Source organism: Balaenoptera acutorostrata, chromosome 10 (genome assembly GCF_949987535.1).
Source record: "Balaenoptera acutorostrata chromosome 10, mBalAcu1.1, whole genome shotgun sequence".
NCBI classification, from domain to species: Eukaryota; Metazoa; Chordata; class Mammalia; order Artiodactyla; family Balaenopteridae; genus Balaenoptera; species Balaenoptera acutorostrata.
This window is the reverse complement of record NC_080073.1, coordinates 87,814,281-87,840,520: the sequence shown is the minus strand read 5'-3', so window position 1 is coordinate 87,840,520 and position 26,240 is coordinate 87,814,281. Positions and strand designations below refer to the sequence as shown.

At 39.7% G+C, this 26,240-nt stretch overlaps 1 protein-coding gene across 3 annotated transcripts in view; it reads left to right on the top strand.

Annotated features, from left to right (window-relative positions):
- Positions 1–2,206: 2,206 nt before the first annotated feature.
- MRS2 (magnesium transporter MRS2) overlaps positions 2,207–26,240 on the top strand; it is a 43,965-nt gene continuing 19,931 nt past the window's right edge. For all 3 annotated transcript variants that reach the window (XR_003621949.2, XM_057555605.1, XM_007197133.2), the window contains exons 1-7: positions 2,207–2,507; positions 4,324–4,397; positions 6,817–6,853; positions 8,462–8,574; positions 10,285–10,458; positions 19,582–19,712; positions 20,728–20,844. Coding sequence is in view for 2 of the 3 variants with exons in the window: in XM_057555605.1 (XP_057411588.1) it covers positions 2,318–2,507; positions 4,324–4,397; positions 6,817–6,853; positions 8,462–8,574; positions 10,285–10,458; positions 19,582–19,712; positions 20,728–20,844 (836 nt within the window). In the remaining variant the exon portion in view is untranslated. The remainder of the gene's footprint in view (positions 2,508–4,323; positions 4,398–6,816; positions 6,854–8,461; positions 8,575–10,284; positions 10,459–19,581; positions 19,713–20,727; positions 20,845–26,240) is intronic.

The window sequence follows — 26,240 nt, the reverse complement described above, 5'->3', positions numbered from 1 at the left end:
TCTAATTTTACTCCTCCTTCCTGGCCATGCCTTCTCGTATTCTGCTGGATCCATCTTCGATTCTTAACCATTAAATGTTGGAGGACCTAGAACTGAATCACAGGAACTTTTCTCTTTCCTGTCTCACCTCCTAAGAGATTTTACCCAATCATATGGCTTTAAATATTTCTATATAGTCCCAAAGGTATATATCTAGCTCCAAAATCTCCCCAGACTCCACACTGCTTACTTGATATCTATGCTTAGATATCTGTCTAGTAGAGCTCTCAAATTTAACATGCCCAGAACCAAACGCCAAGCCATCATCTGCTCTCCATCTAAACTTGCTCCTCTCCAAAATTCCCAGCTCAGTAAATGGCACCATGATTGCCCAGTTGTTTAGGCCAAAAAATTTGGAGTCAGCTTTTTTTTTTTTTTTTTTAATATTTATTTATTTATTTATTTATTTTTATATTTATTTTTGGCTGTGTTGAGTCTTCGTTTCTGTGCAAGGGCTTTCTCTAGTTGTGGCAAGCGGGGGCCACTCTTCATCGCGGTGCGCGGGCCTCTCATTATCGCGGCCTCTCTTGGGAGCACAGGCTCCAGACGCGCAGGCTCAGTAGTTGTGGCTCACGGGCCTAGTTGCTCCGCGGCATGTGGGATCTTCCCAGACCAGGGCACGAACCCGTGTCCCCTGCATTAGCAGGCAGATTCTCAACCACTGCGCCACCACGGAAGCCCCTGGAGTCAGCTTTTATGCGTCTTTATTTACATCCAATCTGCAAATCTTGTCAACTCAGCCTTCAGTTTATAGCACCAAATCCATCCAGTCTCCCCTTCTCCACCACCTCCACCTTAACCCAAACCATCATCACCATCTCTCTGCTTCCACACTTACCTTTCTGTAATCTCTTCCCCCACACAGCCTGAACAATCCATTTAAACATAAATCAGATTTACTTCTCTGCTCAAAGTCCCCGCAATAGCTCCCACCCTTCTCAGATGAAATTCTAAATCCTTGACATGAGTTTTAAGGCCATGTGTCTGGCCATGTCCCAGAGTTTTTCTAAGGCTCTGTAAGGGTCATCTTAAACAGAGTTGTCTCTTCATGCTGGGGACTAAGTTTTTAAAAAGTTATCACATATTGTTTCCAAGAACTGTCTCTGAAGGCACGCAATGTTCTTGAAAGATGTATTTCATCCTTGTTGCCCTTAGTTACATGAAAAATCTACCAGCCATGTACTATGTACCCAGTGCTCTTTTCCAGACTTTCCAAACCCCACCCCATCCCACTGCCAAGGAAGCACTGCTTGAAGTCCTCCTTTGCCCTCAATGCTCAAGTCAGATGTCCCCTGTTTTGTAAGCCTTCTCTCTGTCTACTGCCTCCTAATCCATCCTCAGTCTCAATAGCCTACAGGGGGGGAAAAAGTTCTCTCGTGCTTCCTCAGCTCTGTATTCATACATAGTGATTGAATGGTAATCTGTGAAACTTGTGTCTGCCTTGCATTTCTACCTTGTAAGGGACAAGTCTATTAACTCACACTTTAAAAAGATGTATATATACTATATTTCATCAATTCTAAGCCTCACTTTTTTTTATTTTACAGACTGAAATTGGGATGACTCTTAAATGATATAATTAGAGAGCAAAGTTTATCAGCGATTTTTCTTTCTTGGTGGTATATAAAATGGCACCTTGAAATTGATACTATGTTACATTTGATTAAATACGGACTATAAATCCTACGCATTTATGTTCCTCAGTCTTCACTAGCAAAATTTAATATATCATTCCATATGACGGTTAATTATTTTTGCTACATTAAACTTAAATATAAATTGAGTTGGCAATGGGCATAATTTCTTCACTTCCAAATTGCAGACTGCATCATACGTATGAAAATGCTCCAGAGACCGCAAAGCATTATATACATGCTGGGTATTTTTTCACATTTAACGATTACTAGTTAATAGAAATAATCGATACTCTACGCGCCGACCTGACCGCTCCAAGGCCCTATGGGTCGAATCTAGGTTAGAGAGTTCGACTCACGCAGGTAAACGCGCCCCGCCCCCCCGAGCCGGTCCCTACACGCTTTACAGGTACAGACTCAGGTGTAGAAGACAAACTCCGATTGGCCGAGGGATACGAGATGCCCACCCAAAGGCACCTTCCGAGCATGCGCGGGAAATTAGACGCAGGCGCGCTCCGCGCATGCCCGGTAGGCAGCGGCCGCAGCTTGGGCGCTCGCGCGAGGTCGCGAAGAGCCGGCTGCTCCGCTGCCGTCAGGTATGAAGGGCTGGGGTCTTGCAGCTGCTTCCTCCTCGCTCCAGCGCCATGGAATGCCTGCGGAGGTTGGCCCAGCTCCTGCCCCGCGCGGTGAGGTTGCCCCGGCGCACCCTGTGCGCTCTGGCCTTGGGCTTGACCCCCGGGACTCGCTCCGTTGCCGCCTGCGGCCGCGCCGCCCAACTGCTCGGAAGGAGGTGGGCCGCGCCGCTGTACGGGCCCCGCCGGCTCCCCACGGCAGGTACTCCCCTCTCCGCCCCGCAGCCCCGGGACGCCGGTCTTGCCGTGATCCCAGGGCCCCGACCCGACCGCCGGAGCCCACGTGGCTGTGGCTGCTCCGGCCTCGGCCTCCAGGTCCGCCCTTGGGCGCCCGGCTCTTGTCCCCTTGCACAGGTCCGTGGGCCGAGCTGCGTCCCACCAGCTCCGAACGCGACTGATGTCTGCGCCTTGAGACTAGCTAGAGCCCGACCCGACAGGCCTCTGTCTTTCCCACCGCCCCAGCTGCAAATCTCCAGGCTTAAGTGCGCTTGTGAAAAGATTTTTTTTAAAGTTTCGCTCTTATCTGTCATCATAGTGCTGAAGCTAAGATTAGGCTTATCTACCTGAAATATTTTTTTAAGTATCTTCCCTGTCTTCTGTCTCTTCCTTATGGACGGACACATTTATACCTTTGTCCAGTTGCTCAGGTAAGGGGTGGGGACGCACCTAGAAGTGAGGCTGAAGACTTTGAAACTTAATGGGAAGAATTGCTTCCGAGAAAGATCTGACTTTTTTCCCAAGTACTGTGTAACCAGACAGCCAGAAGGAGTCAGGGGATGGGGGGGAGAGGGGTTGAAATTTGAGTTATTTTTTTTTCCCCTGAATGATAGAGCATGACGGTAATATGTTGACGTTTTCACAAATGTGACAGTGTGGGTGCTAATACTGCTGAGAAACAAAAGGCATTAAAATATATGTCTTCGCAAAAAATGTCCTCAAGTTTCTCAGTTGTACTCTCAAAATGCTCCCGAAGTAACTCACCATCTCCACCTTCTTCCCCATACCCATTAGGAGACTCTTTCCAAATTGGGTTACATTTCATATTCCCTTCTTTGTTTGGTAAATGCCTGGGAACCCAGGTTCAGCCCATCTAATGTTTTAGGACAAAACATTAGATGGTAACATTTTATCTAACTGGTGACTGATTAGCAAATGCTGATGTGTAGCTCTTTAACCTTTATTCAGCTGACCCTCATAACATAGTTTGTATTTTGTAGAAGGGAACCAACAAACCTCAGGTGGTAACAAATTACATGTCTTTAAATGTATGTAATAGGAAGGAATAAGATCAGAAATGAGAATATATCTACACATTCTGTAGATAGGAATTCTGTTCATTCGTCTTATGTTTAGTATTTTGAACAGTGTCCTTTGTCAGGCATTAAATTTACTTGGTTATACTTGAGAGCTCACTTTAGCTCAGTTTAAATCACATGTTTTAAATAGGTTTATTTTCAAATAAAGATTTGTCTTTATTCCAGTTCACTGGGGTCTCCATTCCAGTGCAGTAGGTTATTTCATAAGTATGTTCACTCTAAAGTATATCTGTGAAAAAGAAGTTAATACATAGAAGTAAAATCAATAGGTTTCATAATTTATAGGTCAAATAATCCTGATATTGGAATGCTGAAAGCTCAGGTGGTTCTTGGAATGTATGTTTTCTAAACTGTACCAATGTAACTTGCATGAAGAGCCTTTCTAAACTAGGCAAAAAAGAATGGACATTTTATTTTAATCTCAGAACATTGTTATACACTTGTTCATCCAACTGTAAGATATCAATAATACTTAGGAAAAGCGGTGATTGGATTCCATAGATTATTCTAATGCCTCACCTAAGCTACTCATTCATTGGCAAACCTAACATTATCACCTACAAATATTAACAAGAGTGTTTCTTATTTTCCCTCTAGGAAAAAGATTCAAAACATAGTAAAATAGTCTGAAGACCTCCACATGCTGTAAGAATGTGAAAACCAATCATATGATCACAAGGAATTCTCTGCTTCGTTTTTCAGGTGAAATTCACCGGTTTAGAACTTCTGATGTCTCTCAAGCCACTTTAGCCAGTGTAGCCCCGGTGTTTACTGTGGTGAGTATGTGTGGTCCGTTTGATGATATTACTTACTTTGTTTTATAATGAATCCTTATACTTATAAGTCATTGTCTTTTGCTTAGCCAGTGACCTGAGTACCAGCTAGGTTTGCTTCACAGCACTCTTGAAACTTTGCTAATGACTGTAGAGCTCATCTTTTAATACTAGAACAGGTGGCTCAAATCACAATTCAGAGATTCCTATTTGAATACTCAAGATTTCTCCAGAAATCTATTTAGAAGTCCTTGAAGGCTGTTAATTATAAAATGGCTTGAACCTGTGCTATGCAACGTAATATATGCAGAAGCATTTTGAGGGCAGCACAGTGTATTAGCTGAGAGTGCATGCTTTGAAGGGTCATGATCTCTGCAGCTTTCTCTTTTTTTCAGGAAAAAAAAACTGAATAAAATAACACAAATGGTGTGTCTCTCACACACACATATTTAGAGAGAGAAAAATAAAGTGCTTGCTCTGAGCCAGAGTTTCTAAATTCAGATCTCAACTCTGTCTCTTACTAACTGGATGGACTTGGACAAGTTATGATAACATCTTTGTGCCCTAGTTTTCTCATCTGTATACTTGGGGGTAAAAGTACCCACCTTATAGAATTGTGAGATTTAAATTAACTCACGTATGTAAAACCCTTAAAAATAATACCTCATGCATGGTAAGCATTCAGTGTATATTAGCCATTATATATCATCCTTATTATTTAGGCTTACTAACATAAGAACTTTTCTTTATCAACTATACAGAACAAGATAACTTTTACACGTAGTTCTGGGGGTTATCACTGTTATTCACTGTTCTGGAAGAGTTAGCCAGTTTAATTAACAGTACAAAATCAGATGTTAAATATTGAAAGAAGGTTCTTTGCAGGTGAAATCATTGTCTACCAGGAGCACTTAAAATCAGTTGATGCTATTTGAAATAATGTGAGTTACATTACAAGGTAAACATTTTTTTAAAAAATCAGTTTGTATGATCTCATGGTTTTTTTTTAAATCAAAAAAATCCCATTAAGGAAAAAATATAAATACTGAGATGCAAAAATATTCACCATACATTGTTAAGTTGAAAGTGGAGGGAAGACTGCAAAGAAGTGTGTGTAATATGAATATATTTAATAGGAAAAAGTCTGGAAGGACATTCAGTAAAATATTAGCATGATTTTCTTTAAAAATTTGTGACCAAATAGTTTTATTTATCTTTATTTTCAAATTTTCTGCAGCAGATGTATATATTTGTGAAATAAGTGTAAGGAGGAAAGCTAGTGTGTATTACACAAAACATAAAGCTTCCCTTGATGTAAATTTCCCTTGAACTCTGATGTTTTATGATACTCATGTAATCCTGTTGATCTTATCTTTGCTCATGAGAAGCAAGCTGAAATATATATTGTGAGGTTTTATTGTGTTATTATTAACACAGCATGTGTATTTTCCATGGTAATAACCCAGGACTTGGACCTACAACTGTGTCTTAGAGTGTGTCTTCCTGAAAATGCATATTGAATAGTAATTAATACAGCCCAGTACCTAGTGGTTCATTAAATATTATTTGACATCTTCAAACTTGACTATGGACAAGTATTACAGGAAAACCTTCCCTCTGCTTTATAGGAAATAAGTACAGTTTCTGCCTTGTGTCCTCTTTTTAAACTCTCAGAAGAGGTCTTTTTGTAAACATTTATTGATTCTGCAGCACCCACCAGAGAGACTTCATAGCCTCCCATAGATACTTAGATTCACAAGATAAGCCACACTTGGTCCCAGTCTGTTCAAAAGGATAAAGGATAGGACGTGCAGAAGGGCAGCATTAGGTGTTTTCTCTTCAAAAGAAGTCCTTACAGCCATTCAGGGGCTCCTGTGGCCCCCTGTGTGACAGCTCAGGTAAGAGGAGAGGATATTCTCAAATGTGGGTGTGAGATCCACCTTGGCTTAGGATCCCAAGGCCCTCTAGTGCCAGTATCTTGTAACCATCCCAGAGACACATCCAGGGCTCCCACAAGGAGCATAGTCAGTTACAAGAACCACTACACTCGGGAAAGGCAGAACCATGGCTTCCCAACAGGTGTCTGTAGTCTGTTCTTAGTCTTTCCAGTCCAGAGCAGTCTGTCTACCAGTCATTGGGCACTTTTACCATAAGCGTTGTTGCCTATTAACACAACTGACACTCCTTTATCAGATCTCCCAGGGAACCCAGTTAGAAAGTTAATCCAAGGTCAGATTTGTCCTAGCAAAGGGAAAGGGAATTTTTTTTTTTTGACCCCTAACTCATAACTGAATTTAACTTAAGGGCAGTTATAGTTTTTGTCTGTATTTCAGTATTTGGGAGGATTATAATACCGTATGATATGATACCATAAATAATGTACTGATTTGGGAGAAAATAATATTTTATTATCTCTCTCCAGACAAAATTTGACAAACGGGGAAAGGTTACTTCTTTTGGTGAGTATTTGTAATTTTCTTTTAAATCACTCATCAATGAATGAGTGAACCCACTGGAAGTCAAGAAATTATAATATTTTGAGTAGAATATTCTTTGCATATATGGATGTGTTGAAGGAGATCTTTTTCAGCACTTGCCCATCTGTCCTAATTGGAACCGGCAACACCTGACCTGTGTTGTTGTTGTTTCAGGAGCCACTTTCACTCTAACAGGATGTTAAAGGAAGAGCGTAGGCTGGTGTGCAGCTCAGAGAGAAGCACTCTTCTCCCTTTTGTTTCTCTTCCTGAGTCTCCCTTTCACTGCCCCAGTCCTCATGTCCCTCTCCTCCTGTACCATGTTGAAGGCAGAGAATCACATAATACCACTGTTATTGCAGTAGCAGTGGGTGACAGCAGACAGAAGGGACAGGGCACTGGATGGCAGTCAGATGGAACTCTGCCAGTGATGGCTCTCATGGACGGTTACTTTTTTTAAATGAAACCAAGCATTACTTTACTGTCTAACCTCAGGTGCAGGTTTCAGGTCTCCCATGTCCTTCCCACCCCGTGGTCCTGTTCCTGCTGTTGCTAAGATCCTAGTGGAGTATTTTGGGCGTTTTTTGGCTCGGCATCTCCTTCAAAAGGTCGTTCCACTTAGAGCTCTATCACAGGTGTGGCTTGATATTACAAGAATAGATGCTAGTATTACCAGCATCATTTCTTGAGTTTCTTCATCTGTTTTGCTTTCTCTTAGGTAATAAATTTAGTTTTCAGGTAGGAGAATCTAGTGTGAGAACTGACTTTATTTTCTCATTTTGTATTAGTCCAAGAACAAAGAAAATTGAACTTGTCTGTTCATAGATTTAAAATGCTGAAGTTGATAATGTAGTAAGGAAAAAATAGAAAATAGAACTGTAGTTCTATACAGTTCATATTTAAAAATCCATGAATCTAGAGCTAGAGATTGATACTGTAAATTCCAATGATGTATAGCTATGGTTTTTATATTGGTCCCAAGGGGCTTTTCTAAGTACAGAGAAATTTTATGAAGTGTGGTTAAAAGGAGAAAAGAAAAATTAGTTTGACCAGATTTAGCCTGAGTATGTTTTTGAGGTAGAAATGGGTATTAAAAAGACCCATTTTAGGGGCTTCCCTGGTGGCGCAGTGGTTGAGAATCTGCCTGCTAATGCAGGGGACACGGGTTCGAGCCCTGGTCTGGGAAGATCCCACATGCCACGGAGCAGCTGGGCCCGTGAGCCACAATTGCTGAGCCTGCGCGTCTGGAGCCTGTGCCCCGCGACGGGAGGGGCCGCGATAGAGAAAGGCCCGCGCACCGCGATGAAGAGCGGTCCCCGCACCGCGATGAAGAGTGGCCCCCGCTTGCCGCAACTGGAGAAAGCCCTCGCACGAACCGAAGACCCAACACAGCCAAAAATAAATAAATAAATAAATAAATAAATAAGAAAATCCTTTAAAAAAAAAAAAAAAAAAAAAGACCCATTTTAGCTCTCGTTTCTGGTAGTAATAGAAGATTATCTTGGTGGTGGGAGGGGTACTCTGATATAAAAATCTAAACTTTTCGGTATATTGGTTTACCCACTCTTTTTATTGAACATGTTTCTTTTATAGAAAGGAAGAAAACTGATTTATATCAAGAATTAGGTCTTCAAGCCAGAGATTTGAGGTTTCAGCATTTAATGAGTATCACAACCAGAAACAATAGGATTATCATGAGAATGGAGGTAAAGGATTTTATTCCATATACATTTCTCCGCTGCAGTCTTATAAAAGTTACTTCCTAACTATCTTGATCAATAACTAGGTTAAAAGTAATTTTGTAATAAAAATAGCTATGTGAAACATAGAATATTTTATAATGTAACATGTTGTTAAGAGTAAAACTCATTTTACGTGGATTATATACATATGCTCGGCAAGCATAGCACTGCTCTATTTATGATGGAAAAGATCTGACTTCGGTCTCCATTCTCACTGTTTGAATTTAGTCTCTAGCTTCTGAAATAAGAGAAAGAATCTTGATTTATAATAGACATTTTCAGTCGTATACAGTTACGTGTAATTGTAGCGTAACTTCAGCTATTAAGAATATATTCTGGTTTTCCAAATAGCCTAAGAATATCCTTTAAAGTTTATCATCTTAATTTAATTTTTTATTTTTATGGAAAGCTTTAAGTTATTTTGGTGGGCTAACGTTTAAGGTTTGGACATAGATGAGGGGACGCAGGTGTCAATGGTATCGGCCCTGCAGTGGACATGAGACTTGCTTTCTTCAAAAAGTCTTTGATGGCAGGTTTTTGTCAATTTATCTAGAATTAACTTTTTAAAACATTAAAAAGGGAAGCAGTCTTTTCCCAAGTGATTTTTCTCCAAAACACATTCTTCACTTTTATTATCAATAGCTAGCACCCTTCAAAACAGTACCTCTTTAATGAAGAGATAGAGAACTATGTGATAAAGCAAATTCAGCAGAATGTTAATCGTATCATTGAATTGGTATGTGTATAGGTATTCACTGTGTAATTTTTCAACTTTTCTGAATAAACATGTTCATATTGTAGTTGACCCTTGAGCCACATGGGGGTTGGGGGCGCTGAACCTCCACATGGTCAAAAATCCACATGTAACTTATAGTCACAGTTCCTCCATATCTGCTGTTGCACATCCTCAGATTCAGCCAACCACAGGTAGTGTAGTACTGCGGTATTTACTACTGAAAACAATCTGCACGTAAGTGGACCCGCATGGTTCACGCCAGTGTTGTTCAAGGGTCAGCTGTAAAATGGGGAAAATGGGAAAGAAAAATTTCTGATTTTTATATCACTGATCCAGTGGCCACAGGCTACTACTCTTCTGTGTTACTCTTCTAACATAAAAGACGTCAGTCTTTCTTTTCAGAATAAATTTTTAATTTCATAGTGTTCTAAATTAGAGCACTAAGGATACATTTTATCTTTATCATTTTGAATTAGCTTAATGTGTTTTGGTGATATTTTAAAAAGGAAACTTTCCCATTTCAGCCAAACTAATCATGATTAAGCTAAATCTTTTCTAAAAGTCTGCTGAATACCTGACTTTTAAGAAGACCTTATCTTGTTTCCTTTGTTCTCTATATTTCTCATGATCACCCTGGAAGTCCTAATAAATACATAATTTGTTTAATTCTAGTTCTGTTGAGACTGAGTTAGAGGTATCAAGACTTGGATTTATTTTAGGCTTCCTCTCTTTAAAAAAAAAGTCTTGACTTTTTTTGAAAAACCAAATGAACAGTGATTTGGTTTAGGCTTAGTCCAAAATTAATAGAGTATTAAATCCTATTTTATGAAGGTTATTTTTTCCCTACAACTCTACAGCTTACATGTGCATGTGTGTGTATACATATATATATATATGTGTATATATATATATATGTTTTTTGTTTTTTCTCCCCCCAGTATTTGAAAGCTGTGATAACTCCAGAGTGTCTTCTGATACTAGATTATCGTAATTTAAATTTAGAGCAGTGGCTGTTCCGGGAACTCCCTTCACAGTTGGCTGGAGAGGGTCAACTTGTCACATACCCTTTACCTTTTGAATTTAGAGCTATAGAAGCACTCCTGCAATATCGGGTAAGCCTGTTTTTATTTAGCTTCTTGAATGTTTTCTGGTTTTACAGTGCTATTGAGGAGGAAGACACATTGGTATTGTTTTAATAGCACTTTCCCTAACCACACCCTCCCCCCAAATAAAAACATTTCTAAGGGTCTTATATGCAGAAAGTACTTAATTCTTAAACTTTATGACCCAAACAAATAGATCTAAAGTCTCTAGGTACAGTATACATAGAGTCTCTTTGACAGTCATGTTATGACATTCAGTGAAGCACATTTCAGGTTGTCTATCCGTTGTTCAATTTTAATAAGTGTATTCAGGGATGCTAATTCAAAATACTTACCCTAAATATGATATAAATGAACATATCAAAAGGTTTTAACTGTACTCCATTTTATTCTCTAACTAACTTGTGTAACTGCTTGCACATGATAAATTTTTTTTTTTTAACATCTTTATTGAAGTTTAATTGCCTTACAATAGTGTGTTAGCTTCTGCTTTATAACAAAGTGAATCAGTTATACATATACAATATGTTCCCATTTCTCTCCCCTCTTGCATCTCCCTCCCTCCCACCCTCCCCATCCCACCCCTCTAGGTGGTCACAAAGCACCGAGCTGATCTCCCTGTGCTGTGCGGCTGCTTCCCACTAGTTACCTATTTTACATTTGGTAGTGTATATATGTCCATGACACTCTCTTACCCTGTCACATCTCACCCCACCCCCTCCCCATATCCTCAAGTCCATTCTCTAGTAGGTCTGTGTCTTTATTCCCGTCTTGCCACTAGGTTCTTCATGGCCTTTTTTTTTTTTTTTTTTTCCCCTTAGATTCCGTATATATGTGTTAGCATACTGTATTTGTTTTTCTCTTTCTGACTTACTTCACTCTGTATGACAGACTCTAACTCCATCCACCTCATTACAAATACCTCCATTTCATTTCTTTTTATGGCTGAGTAATATTCCATTGTATATATGTGCCACATCTTCTTCATCCATTCATCTGTCGATGGACATTTAGGTTGCTTCCATGTCCTGGCTATTGTAAATAGAGCTGCAATGAACATTTTGGTACATGACTCTTTTTGACCTATGGTTTTCTCAGGGTATATGCCCAGTAGTGGGATTGCTGGGTCATATGGTAGTTCTATTTGTAGTTTTTTAAGGAACCTCCATACTGTTCTCCATAGTGGCTGTATCAATTTACATTCCCACCAACAGTGCAAGAGTGTTCCCTTTCCTCCACACCCTCTCCAGCATTTATTGTTTCTAGATTTTTTGATGATGGCCATTCTGACCGGTGTGAGATGATATCTCATTGTAGTTTTGATCTGCATTTCTCTAATGATTAATGATGTTGAGCATTCTTTCATGTGTCTGTTGGCCATCTGTATATCTTCTTTGGAGAAATGTCTATTTAGATCTTCTGCCCATTTTTGGATTGGGTTGTTCGTTTTTTTGTTATTGAGCTGCATGAGCTGCTTGTAAATCTTGGAGATTAATCCTTTGTCAGTTGCTTCATTTGCAAATATTTTCTCCCATTCTGAGGGTTGTCTTTTGGTCTTGTTTATGGTTTCCTTTGCTGTGCAAAAGCTTTTAAGTTTCATTAGGTCCCATTTGTTTATTTGTGTTCTTATTTCCATTTCTCTGGGAGCTGGGTCAAAAAGAATCTTGCTGTGATGTATGTCATAGAGTGTTCTGCCTATGTTTTCCTCTAAGAGTTTGATAGTGTCTGCCCTTACACTTAGGTCTTTAATCCATTTTGAGTTTATTTTTGAGCATGGTGTCAGGGAGTGTTCTAATTTCATACTTTTACATGTTCCTGTCCAATTTTCCCAGCACCACTTATTGAAGAGGCTGTCTTTTCTCCACTGTATATGCTTGCCTCCTTTATCAAAGATAAGTTGACCATATGTGTGTGGGTTTATCTCTGGGCTTTCTATCCTGTTCCATTGATCTATATTTCTGTTTTTGTGCCAGTACCAAACTGTCTTGATTACTGAAGCTTTGTAATATAGTCTGAAGTCAGGGAGCCTGATTCCCCCAGCTCCATTTTTCGTTCTCAAGATGGCTTTGGCTATTTGGGGTCTTTTGTGTTTCCATACAAATTGTGAAATTTTTTGTTCTAGTTCTGTGAAAAATGCCAGTGGTAGTTTGATAGGGATTGCATTGAATCTGTAGATTGCTTTGGGAAGTAGAGTCATTTTCACAATGTTGATTCTTCCAATCCAGGAACATGGTATATCTCTCCATCTATTTGTATCATCTTTAATTTCTTTCATCAGTGTCTTATAATTTTCTGCATACAGGTCTTTTGTCTCCTTAGGTAGGTTTATTCCTAGATATTTTATTCTTTTTGTTGCAATGGTAAATGGGAGTGTTTTCTTAATTTCACTTTCAGATTTTTCGTCATTAGTGTATAGAAATGCAAGAGATTTCTGTGCATTAATTTTGTATCCTGCTACTTTACCAAATTCATTGATTAGCTCTAGGAGTTTTCTGGTAGCATCTTTAGGATTCTCTATGTATAGTATCATGTCATCTGCAAATAGTGACAGCTTTACTTCTTCTTTTCCGATTTGGATTCCTTTTATTTCTTTGTCTTCTCTGATTGCTGTGGCTAGGACTTCCAGAACTATGTTGAATAATAGTGGTGAGAGTGGGCAACCTTGTCTTGTTCCTGATCTTAGTGGAAATGGTTTCAGTTTTTCACCATTGAGGACAATGTTGGCTGTGGGTTTGTCATATATGGCCTTTATTATGTTGAGGAAAGTTCCCTCTATGCCTACTTTCTGCAGGGCTTTTATCATAAATGGGTGTTGAACTTTGTCGAAAGCTTTCTCTGCATCTATTGAGATGATCATATGGTTTTTCTCCTTCAATTTGTTAATATGGTGTATCACATTGATTGATTTGCATATATTGAAGAATCCTTGCATTCCTGGGATAAACCCCACTTGATCATGGTGTATGATCCTTTTAATGTGCTGTTGGATTCTGTTTGCTAGTATTTTGTTGAGGATTTTTGCATCTATGTTCATCAGTGATATTGGCCTGTAGTTTTCTTTCTTTGTGACATCTTTGTCTGGTTTTGGTATCAGGGTGATGGTGGCCTCGTAGAATGAGTTTGGGAGTGTTCCTCCCTCTGCAATATTTTGGAAGAGTTTGAGAAGGATAGGTGTTAGCTCTTCTCTAAATGTTTGATAGAGTTCACCTGTGAAGCCATCTGGTCCTGGGCTTTTGTTTGTTGGAAGGTTTTTAATCACAGTTTCAATTTCAGTGCTTGTGATTGGTCTGTTCATATTTTCTATTTCTTCCTGGTTCAGTCTTGGCAGTTTGTGCATTTCTAAGAATCTGTCCATTTCTTCCAGGTTGTCCATTTTATTGGCATAGAGTTGCTTGTAGTAATCTCTCATGATCTTTTGTATTTCTGCAGTGTCAGTGGTTACTTCTCCTTTTTCATTTCTAATTCTATTGATCTGGGTCTTCTCCCTTTTTTTCTTGATGAGTCTGGCTAATGGTTTATCAATTTTGTTTATCTTCTCAAAGAACCAGCTTTTAGTTTCATTGATTTTTGCTATTGTTTCCTTCATTTCTTTTTCATTTATTTCTGACCTGATCTTTATAATTTCTTTCCTTCTGCTGGCTTTGGGGGTTTTTTGTTCTTCTTTCTCTAATTGCTTTAGGTGCAAGGTTAGGTTGTTTATTCGAGATGTTTCCTGTTTCTTGAGGTAGGCTTGTATTGCTATAAACTTCCCTCTTAGCACTGCTTTTGCTGCGTCCCATAGGTTTTGGGTCGTCGTGTCTCCGTTGTCATTTGTTTCTAGGTATTTTTTGATTTCCCCTTTGATTTCTTCAGTAATCACTTCGTTATTAAGTAATGTATTGTGTAGCCTCCATGTGTTTGTATTTTTTACAGATCTTTTCCTGTAATTGATATCTAGTCTCATAGCGTTGTGGTCGGAAAAGATACTTGATACGATTTCAATTTTCTTAAATTTACCAAGGCTTGATTTGTGACCCAAGATATGATCTATCCTGGAGAATGTTCCATGAGCACTTGAGAAAAATGTGTATTCTGTTGTTTTTGGGTGGAATGTCCTATAAATATCAATTAAGTCCATATTGTTTAATGTTTCATTTAAAGCTTGTGTTTCCTTATTTATTTTCATTTTGGATGATCTGTCCATTGGTGAAAGTGGGGTGTTAAAGTCCCCTACTATGATTGTGTTGCTGTCAATTTCCCCTTTTATGGCTGTTAGTATTTGCCTTATGTATTGAGGTGCTCCTATGTTGGGTGCATAAATATTTACAATTGTTATACCTTCCTCTTGGATCGATCCCTTGATCATTATATAGTGTCCTTCTTTGTCTCTTGTAATAGTCTTTATTTTAAAGTCTATTTTGTCTGATATGAGAATTGCTACTCCAGCTTTCTTTTGATTTCCATTTGCATGGAATATCTTTTTCCATCCCCTCACTTTCAATCTGTATGTGTCTCTAGGTCTGAAGTGGGTCTCTTGTAGACAGCATATATATGGGTCTTGTTTTTGTATCCATTCAGCCAGCCTGTGTCTTTTGGTGGGAGCATTTAATCCATTTACATTCAAGGTAATTATCGATATGTATGTTCCTATTCCCATTTTCTTAAATGTATTGGGTTTGTTATTGTAGGTGTTTTCCTTCTCTTGTGTTTCTTGCCTAGAGAAGTTCCTTTAGCATTTGTTGTAAAGCTGGTTTGGTGGTGCTGAACTCTCTCAGCTTTTGCTTGTCTGTAAAGGTTTTAATTTCTCCATCAAATCTGAATGAGATCCTTGCTGGGTAGAGTAATCTTGGTTGTAGGTTTTTCTCCTTCATCACTTTAAGTATATCCTGCCACTCCCTTCTGGCTTGCAGAGTTTCTGCTGATAGATCAGATGTTAACCTTATGGGGATTCCCTTGTGTGTTATTTGTTTTTTTTCCTTTGCTGCCTTTAATATGTTTTCCTTATATTTAATTTTTGACAGTTTGATTAATATGTGTCTTGGCGTATTCCTCCTTGGGTTTATCCTGTATGGGACTCTCTGTGCTTCCAGGACTTGATTAACTATTTCCTTTCCCATATTAGGGAAGTTTTCAACTATAATCTCTTCAAAAATTTTCTCAGTTCCTTTCTTTTTCTCTTCTTCTTCTGGTACCCCTATAATTCGAATGTTGGAGCGTTTAATGTTGTCCCAGAGGTCGCTGAGACTGTCCTCAGTTCTTTTCATTCTTTTTTCTTTATCCTGCTCTGTAGTAGTTATTTCCACCATTTTATCTTCCAGGTCACTTATCCTTTCTTCTGCCTCAGTTATTCTACTATTGATCCCATCTAGAGTATTTTTAATTTCATTTATTGTGTTCTTCATCATTGCTTGGTTCCTCTTTAGTTCTTCTACATCCTTGTTAAATGTTTCTTGCATTTTGTCTATTCTATTTCCAAGATTTTGGATCATCCTTACTATCATTATTCTGAATTCTTTTTCAGGTAGACTACCTATTTCCTCTTCATTTGTTAAGTCCAGTGTGTTTTGAGCCTGCTCCTTCATCTGCTGTGTGTTTTTCTGTCGTCTCATTTTGCCTATCTTACTGTGTTTGGGGTCTCCTTTTCACAGGCTGCAGGTTTGTAGTTCCCGTTGTTTTTGGTATCTGTCCCCAGTGGCTAAGGTTGGTTCAGTGGGTTGTGTAGGCTTCCTGGTGGAGGGAACTAGTGCCTGAGTTCTGGTGGCTGAGGCTAGATCTTGTCTTTCTGGTGGGCACGTCCACATCTGGTGGTGTATTTTGGTGTGTCTGTGGCCTTATTATGATTTTAGGCAGCCTCTCTGCTAATGGATGGGGTTGTGTTCCTGTCTAGCTAGTTGTTTGGCATAGGGTGTCCAGCACTGTAGCTTGCTGGTCGTTGGGTGAAGCTGGGTCTTGATGTTGAGATGGAGATCTCTGGGAGATTTTTGCCGTTTGGTATTACGTGGAGCTGGGAGGTCTCTTGTGGACCAGTGTTCTGAAGTTGGCTCTCCCACCTCAGAGGCACGGCCCTGATGCCTGGCTGGAGCACCAAGAGCCTTTCGTCCACACAGCTCAGAGTAAAAGGGAGAAAAAATAGAAAGAAAGAAAGAAAGAGGCTATAATATAGTGAAGTAAAATAAAGCTATTGTAAAGCAAAGCTATACAGACAAAATCTCACCCAGAAGCATATACATATACACTCACAAAAAAAAAGGAAAAGGGGAAAAATTAATATCTCCTGCTCCCAGAGTCCACCTCCTGAATTTGGGATGATTCGTTGTCTATTCAGGTATTCAACAGATGCAGGAACATCAAGTTGTTTGTGGAGTTTTAATCCGCTGCTTCTGAGGCTGCTGGGAGAGATTTCCCCTTCTCTTCCCTGTTCGCACAGCTCCTGGGGTTCAGCTTTGGATTTGGACCCTCCTCTGCGTGTAGGTCGCCTGAGGGTGTCTGTTCCCCGCCCAGACAGGACGGGGTTAAAGGAGCAGCTGCTTCGGGGGCTCTGGCTCACCCAGGCCGCGGGGAGGGAGGGGTACCGAGGAGGCGGGGCGAGCCTGCGGCAGCCGAGGCCGGCATGACGTTGCACCAGCCCGAGGCGCGCAGTGCGTTCTCCCGGGGATGTTGTCCCCGGATCCCGGGACCCTGGCAGTGGCGGGCTGCACAGGCTCCCGGGAGGGGCGGTGTGGAGAGTGACCTGTGCTGACACACAGGCTTTTTGGAGGCGGCAGCAGCAGCCCCAGCGTCTCACGCCCGTCTCTGGGGTCCGCGCTGATCGCCGCTGCTCGCGCCCTTCTCTGGAGTTCGTTTAGGCGGCGCTCTGAATCCCCTCTCCTTGCCCGCCGCGAAACAAAGAGGCAAGAAAAAGTCTCCTGCCTCTTCGGCAGCTGCAGACTTTTTCCGGGACTCACTTCCGGCTAGCTGTGGTGCACTAAACCCTTCAGGCTGTGTTCACGCCGCCAGCCCCAGTCCTCTCCCTGCGATCCGACCGAAGCCGAGCCTCAGCTCCCAGCCCCGCCCACCCCGGCGGGTGAGCAGACAAGCCTCTCGGGCTGGTGAGCGCTGCTCGGCGCCGAGCCTCTGTGCGGGAGTCTCTCCGTTTTTTCCTCTGCACCCCTGTTGCTGTGGGGTCTGCGCTGATAGCTGCGGCTCGCGCCCTTCTCTGGCCCTTCTCTGGAGTTCGTTTAGGCGGCGCTCTGAATCCCCTCTCCTCGCGCACCAGGAAACACAGAGGGAAGAAAAAGTCTCTTGCCTCTTCGGCAGCTGCAGACTTTTTCCCCGGACTCCCTCCCGGCTAGCTGTGGTGCGCTAACCCCTTCAGGCTGTGTTCACGCTGCCAGCCCCAGTCCTCTCCCTGCGATCCGACCGAAGCCCGAGCCTCAGCTCCCAGCCCCGCCCGCCCCGGCGGGGAAGCAGACAAGCCTCTCGGGCTGGTGAGTGCTGCTCGGCGCCGAGCCTCTGTGCGGGAACCTCTCCGCTTTGCCCTCCGCACCCCTGTGGCTGCGCTCTCCTCCGTGGCTCCAAAGCTTCCCCCCTCCGCCACCCGCAGTCTCTGCCCGCGAAGGGGCTTCCTAGTGCGTGGAAACCTTTCCTCCTTCACAGCTCCCTCCCACTGGTGCAGGTGCCGTCCCTATTCTTTTGTCTCTGTTATTTCTTTTTTCTTTTGCCCTACCCAAGTACGGGGGGAGTTTCTTGCCTTTTTGGAGGTCGGACGTTTTCTGCCAGCGTTCAGTGGGTGTTCTGTAGGAGCAGTTCCACGTGTAGATGTATTTCTGCTGTATCTGTGGGAAGGAAGGTGATCTCCGCGTCTTACTCTTCCGCCATCTTCTCCCTCCCTCTCCATGATAAATATTATAGCACGAATCTTTCATCAAATCATTCTGATAGTTTCCAGATCATTCTTTGATTTGTTTGTGTAATCCTTTGTTTGAGCTAGCTAAATGATGCCTGTGTCTGAGACCTAGTTTGACATAGAAACCGCGTACAATTCTTACGATTCCTCCTTTAAGTTGATCATCATTGAGTGTCTGAGGATCCTGTCAGGCTCTGAACAAGGATGGTCACTGCTTTCCTGGCCCCAACAAATCTTTCATCATCTTTTCTTCCCCCTATTAGTCAGGATAGTACTGTTCAGGACCTGGCTACATGCAAGAGTCAGTGCCATGAGCGTGCTAGCCAGAGTGGGAGAAGAAGAGGGGAGAGTAAAGGGGACATGAGGTGGCGGGGTGGGGGGGGTTGGTGGAACCTGGCACCCTTCTTTGTCTGCCTTGCTCTACTGAGGGAGTAGGAGATGGCTCTGTTCCTTACTCAGGTTAATGAGGCAATAGCACCAGCTAGTGCCAGCCAATGAGATGGTGTCTAGTTGAAGCCCAGTTACTAAGCAGGGAAAAAAATGGAAAGAAACGAAGGTATAAACAGTGGTCAGTGGCAAGCTACACAGACTGACTAAGCTCTCAGGAGCTAATGCTGGGATGGATAGTATATGTTGGAATTTACATTATTAATTAATCTTACTGCTTAATTCAGCTGCTCTTATGCTGTTTACCAACAGGTATGGAAGAATTTTAATATTTTAAGAACTAGTATAGCTGTATCAATGTATACCTGCTGATTGATTCCTGCTGTGCCTATATTAACCCGAATAATAAATACACTTTTGACTTTTCAAGTTTATTTTGTAAAGTTTAAGGTATGTTTTGGTTTTCAAAAGAGCCTTGTTCATAGGAGTTTTGAACTGTATCCTATTTACAAAGAACATATGTATTGTTTACCAGATGTAAAGTTTATGTTTTAACCAAAGAACGGCAGCTTTTCTTTTAATCAGTCCTCCATTCCTTTCATAATAAGTGTCTGGTGTCTGTAGGAGGAAGAGTCTTATGGGACTTAATTCCCTAGCAACCAAATGGGAGCTTACTAACAACATTATGCATGGTTATCTTTTAACCTAGGACGTCTAGTTTTTAATCATCTGGGATGGGCATTCCAGCAGTGACCATGTTCTGAAATGTTACCAGCCTTCCTAGCTATTACAGATTTCTGTATTTAATCAGAGGATTCACTGACCCTGAGTATTCTAAAAAGATTGTTTTAATTCTTATGAAAGGTCATGTTGTTATCTAGATCAACACTCTTCAGGGGAAACTTAGCATTTTGCAACCACTGATCCTTGAGACATTGGAAGCTTTAGTGGATCCCAAACATTCTTCCATAGACAGAAGCAAACTGCACATCTTACTACAAAATGGCAAAAGGTAAATATGGGTTATTTACCAAGTTGGGAGTTAGACACAAATGTCTTAAACTTCTCTTTCAGTAGTCTTAACAGTGAAATGTTTAACGTAAATTCAGGTCCAAAATTAGTGTAATTCTTAGCTGTTTTAAAAATACCAACTAGTCTTGCTAGTGGTAATGACATTTTTTTACTTTGTGACTTACTCTCAGTACCTTCATTTCCATGTTTGGTTTTCACGTCTTTCATAACTTTAAAGTAAGAAAGTAGCCTAGGTGGGAAGTTGAGCTAAAGGGGGCACACAAACTAATGTTTATTGAAAAGCTATTTTGCATGAAATGCTGTATTAGTCTCTTTTATGTGTGTGATGTCATCTCATCCTGTCAGCAATCCTGTTGACATGGTCCTCATTTTGAAGATAATAAAACTGAGGTCTAAGTAACTTGTCTAAACTTTAACAGCTACTAAATAGCAAATCTAGACTCAAATCCAATTTTCTTTCCCTCCAAGGTCCATGGGTTTTTTTGTTTATCATAATGCATTCCAGAATTTAAGGATAATATTTTAATTTGTATTACAGACTGAATGAACATGCCCTCAGGATTTGTACCCCCTAAAAATCTATTCAGGAGTTAACAGTTAAAATTCCTAAATCAGTAGTTCTTTGTCTGAAAATATTAGGATGTTTTTATGAATTAAAAGTAAATAGTCTGTTCATCACTGCCATACTTATTAAGAGTAAAGATAAATTTCTGAGCCCAGTAGCTTAAATCACAGTGATTATATGTTTCTGAGATAAATAATATATGCTGAAAATTATATCATTGGTTAATTTTACCACTTAATGTAGTTTTGGGATTGGGAATTGATTCTCAGAGTGCATAGTAAATATTAAAAAAAATTTTTTTACAAATCAGTGTTTACCATGAATTTATAAGTGTATCTACTTGATAAGACACTAAAAAGGCACTATTCTTGTAGGGAAATATTTTTATAGGTTTATGTTATTGATCATTTCTATGCAACTACTCTTACAGCCTGTCAGAGTTAGAAACAGATATTAAAATCTTCAAAGAGTCCATTTTGGAGATCTTGGATGAAGAAGAGTTGCTGGAAGAGCTCTGTCTGACAAAGTGGAGTGACCCACAAGTCTTGTAAGCAGACAGTCATGCTTTATTAGTTTCTCTCTTAGGATCAGTTGTTTGTCTTTTTCAGGATGACTTTTTAGGGAGGACACAACATTTTTCTGGGATAGAGGATGTAGGTACTTTTCATCCCCAGTTGTTTCACTATTTCCTGTACCATATTGCATCTGATTGAATTTAATGAGGACTTACTAAGTGCACACTGTGTACACAACGATATGCTGGGTTTTGACTATACACGCACCATTACCTTTACCTTCAAAGGACTGGCCACCAAAGTGACATACACATCTATCCAGATAACTTACCTGGAGAGTTCAGCGGGAGAGAGGAGGGAAAGGGTGGGGTGCAAGGAGGTGAGTAGAGACACTGGCACAGATTCTGTAAGTCTGGTTAATATAAAAACGCTCTCATCTTATAAACCTTTTCTCTCATGAATTTAGGAATCATTTACGCTTCTTGTGCACACCCAAGTTTAAATGTTGACTTTTTAAATACCCCAAATATTTCATTTTTGTACTTTGCAGATCAGTATCAGAGATTAATACAGACACCTTTGTAATGTGCATAGTTTCTGTAGTGTGTACAGATTTTTCAACATTTTGAGAAATTAGTTATCTATATTCTAATGAACGATTAAGATAAAAAGGGCTCTATAATGCTTGATATTATAGCAGCTAGATATAGTAGCAGAAACTTGATCACTCTTGTAACTCTTGCTTGCTTTGCTTCTTAGGCCAATTTATCTCTAATATGCTTTGTAAGTGTCTTTTGCAGAGTGCTTCATTCCCACTTACCCTCCTTGGTAGGGAGGATAATTTACAGTGTGTGCTAATTTCTGCTACACAGCAAAGTGACTCAGTTATACACATATATACATTCTTTTTTTATATTTTTTTCCATTGTGGTTTATCCCAGGAGATTGGATGGATATAGTTCCCTGTGCTATACAGTAGGACCTTGTTGTTATCATTCTGTATGTAATAGTTTGCATCTGCTAACCCCAAATTCCCAGTCCATCCCTCTCCCTCCCCCCCTTCCCCCTTGGCAACTACAAGTCTGTTCTCTATGTCTGTGAGTCTGTTTCCGTTTTGTAGATAGGTTCATTTGTGCCATATTTTAGATTCCACGTATAAGTGATATCATATGGTATTTGCCTTTCTCTTTCTGACTTCACTTAGTATAATCTCTAGTTGCATCCATGTTGCTGCAGATGGCATTATTTCATTCTTTTTTATGGCTGAGTAGTATTCCATTTGTGTGTGTGTGTGTGTGTGTGTGTGTGTGTGTGTGCATGCATATATATATACATGTATACACACACACCCCCCACATCTTTATCCATTCATCTGTTGATGGACATTTAGGTTGTTTCCATGTCTTGGCTATTGTGAATAGTGCTGCTATGAACATAGAGGTGCATGTATCTTTTTGAATTAGTTTTGTCCAGGTGTATATGCCCAGGACTGGGATTGCTGGATCGTATGGTAGTTCTATTTTTAGTTTTCTGAGGAACCTCCGTACTGTTTTCCATAGTGGCTGCACCAGTTTACATTCCCACCAATAGTGTAGGAGGGTTCCCTTTTCTCCACACCCTCTCCAGCATTTGTTATTTGTAAAGTTTTTAATGATGGCCATTCTGACAGATGTGAGGTGGTACCTCATTGTAGTTTTGATTTGCATTTCTCTAATGATTAGTGATGTTGAGCAGGTTTTCATGTGCCTACTGGCCATCTGTATATCTTCTTTGGAGAAATGTCTATGTAGGTCTTCTGCACATTTTTCGATTGGGTTGTGTTTTTGTTGAGTTGCATGAGCAGTTTGTTTATTTGGGGAATTAGGTCCTTGTCAGTCTCATCATTTGGAAATACTTTCTCCCAGTCCATAGGTTGTCTTTTCGTTTTTTTTTATGGTTTCCTTTTGCTGTGCAAAAGCTTGTAAGTTTGATTAGGTCCCATTTGTTTATTCTTGGTTTTATTTCTATTGCCTTGGGAGACTGACCTAAGAAAACACTGGTACAATTTATGTCAAATAATGTTTTGCCTCTGCTCTGTTCTAGGAGTTTTATGTTGTCGTGTCTTATGTTTAAGTCTTTAAGGCATTTTGAGTTTATTTTTCTGCATGGTGTGAGGGTTTGTTCTAACTTCATTGACTTAACATGCAGCTGTCCAACTTTCCCAGCACTACTTACTGAAGAGACTTTTTCCTGTTTATATTCTTGCCTCCTTTGTAGACGATTAACTGACCGTAGGTGTGTGGATTTATTTCTGGGCTCTCAATTCTGTTCCATTGATCCATTGTTTTGCTTACTGTAGCTTTGTAGTATTGTCTGAAGTCTGGAAGAGTTATGCCTCCTGCTTTGTTTCCTCAGGATTGCTTTGGCAATTCTGGGTCTTTTATGGTTCCATATAAATTTTGGATTATTTGTTCTAATTCTGTGAAAAATGTCATGGGTAATTTGATAAGGATCTCATTAAATTTGTAGATTGCTTTGGGTAGTATTACCATTTTAACAAAATTCTTCTAATCCAAGAGCATGGGATATCTTTCCATTTCTTTGAATCTTCTTTAATTTCCTTTATTAATGTTTTATAGTTCTCAGCGTGTAAGCCTTTCACCTCCTTGCTCAGGTTTATTCCTAGGGTTTTTTTGTTTGTTTTTTGGTGTGATTTTAAAAGGTATTGTTTTTTTATATTCCCTTTCTGATATTTCATTGTTAGTGTAAAGAAATGCAACCAATTTCTGAATGTTAATCTTATATCCTGCTACTTTGCTGAATTCACTTATTAGATCTAGTAGTTTTTGTGTGGAGTCCTTAGGGTTTTCTGTGTATATGGTATCATGTCATCTGCATATAGTGACAATTTTACCTCTTTCCTTCCAATTTGAATACCTTTTATTTCTTGTCTGATGGCTGTGGCTAGGACTTCCAATACTGTGTTGAATAGAAGTGGTGAGGGTGGGCATCCTTGTCTTGTTCCAGATTTTAGTGGAAAGGCTTTCAACTTTTCACCATTGAGTATACTGTCTTTGGGTTTGTCATAAATGCTTTTACTATGTTTTTATCATGAATGGATTTTGAATTTTGTCAAAGGCTTTTTCTGCATCTTTTGATGATCATGTGGTTTTTAACTTTTATGTGGTGTATTACACTGATTGATGTGCATATGTTGAACCATCCTTGTGAACTTGGGATGAATCCCTCTTGGTTGTGGAGTATGATCTTTTTTATGTGTTGTTGGATTCAGTTTGTTAATATTTTGTTGAGAATTTTTGCATCTATATTCATCAAAGATATTGGCCTGTGATTTTCTTTTTTGGTGGTATCTTTGGCTTTGGTATCAGGGTGATGGTGGCTTCATAGAATGGGAGTGTTCCCTCCTCTTCAGTCTTTTGGAAGCGTTTGAGAAGGATGGGTATATGTTCTTTGTATGTTTGGTAGAATTCACCTGTGAAGCCATCTGGTCCTAGACTTTTGTTTGTAGGGAGTTTTGTTTTGTTTTGGTTTTTTTACAGATTCTATTTCACTTCTAGTGAATCGGTCTGTTCAAATTATCTACTTCTTCTTGATTCAGTTTTGGTGGGCTATATGTTTCTAGAAAGTTGTCAGTTTCTTCTAGGTTGTCAAATTTGTTGGCATATAATTGTTAATAGTATTCTCTTATGGCTTTTTATATTTCTGTGGTATCGGTTGAGATTTCTCCTTTTTCATTTCCTAATTTGCTTATTTGGGTTCTCTTTTTTCTTCTTGGTGAGCCTGGCCAGAGGTTTGTCAATTTTGTTTACCCCTTCAAAGAACCAGCTCTTGGTTTTATTGATTTTTTTTTCTATTGTTTTTTTTTAATCTCAATTTATTTCCTCCCTGATCTTTATTATTTCCTTCCTTCTGCCGACTTTAGGTTTTGGTTTTTCTTCTTTTTCTAATTCTTTTAGGTGGTATGTTAGGTTGGTATGTTAGGTGGTATGTTAGGTTGTTGAGATGTTTTCTTGTTTTTTGAGGAAGGTGTGTATCGCTATGAACTTTCCTCTAAGAAGCACTTTTGCTGTATCCCATAGATTTTATGTGGTTGTGTTGTCATTGTTGTTTGTCTCAGGGTACTTTTTAATTTCCTCATTGACCTATTTTTAGTAGCATATGGTTTAGTCTTCATATAATCATTTTTTTCTCATTTCTTTTCCTGTGGTTGATTTCTAGTTTCATGATGTTGTGGTCAGAGAAGATGCTTGAAATGATTTCTGTACTCTTAAATTCGTTGAGGTTATTAGTTTTGTGCCCTAGTATGTGGTCAATCCTAGAGAATGTTCCACGTGCACTTGAAAAGATGTGTATTCTGTTTTTTTGTTCTTTTTGATGTAATGTCTTGAAAATATCAATTAAGTCTAACTGTCCTATTCCATCATTTAGGATCTCTCTTGCCTTATTGATTATCTAGAAGATCTGTCCGTTGATGTGAGTAGGGTGTTAAAATCTCCTACTGTTATTGTATTCCAGTCAGTTTCTTCCTTTATGTCTGTTAGTGTTTTTATGGATTTGGTGCTCCTATGTTAGGTGCATATATGTTGACGATTGTAAAATCCTCTTCCTGTATTGATTCTTTTACCATTATATAGTGTTCTTTTCCTTTATGGCCTTTGTTTTAAAGTCTGTTTTATAGTCTGATGTGAGTTTTGCAACTCCTGCTTTCTTGTCAATTTCCATTTGCATGAAATATCTTTTTCCATCCCCTCACTTTCAATCTGTGTGTGTCCTTTGCCCTAAGGTGGGTCTCTTGTAGGCAGCATATTGTAGGCTCTTGTTTTTTTATCCAGTCCGCCACTCTGTCTTGATTTGAGCATTCAGTCCACTGACATTTAAGGTAATTATTGATACATAATGTATCCATTGCCATTTTAAACCTTGTTTTCCAGTTGATTCTATGGATTTTTGTTGTTGTTGTTCCTTTTCTTTTTGTTTTTCTTTTTTGTGGTTTGATGATATCCTTTTATCTTACGCTTGTGTTCTTTTTGGTTTTTGTGAATCTATTGTATGTTTTTGATTTGTGGTTGCCCTGTTTTTCAAGTATGTTAACCCCTTCCTATATCTGCTTGCTTTAGACTGATAGTCATATAGGCTCAAACACATTCTAAAAAACAGGAATCTACATTTTCTTACTCTCCTTCCCCACCTTTTATGACTTTGAACAGCTTTTTTTTTAACAGCTTCATATTTATCCTTTTGCTGTTTCTTGTGTTTATCATCCTTTCACAATAGGGTTTTTTTTTTCTTTTTGATCTGTATACTGGCTAACTTAAGTGATTTACTTTTCAACTGTGATTTCCCCTTTCCTATATCTTCTTCTTTTGTATTTAGAGAAGACCTTTCAATATTTCTTTTAGGATAGGTTTGGTATTGCTGTATTCTTTTA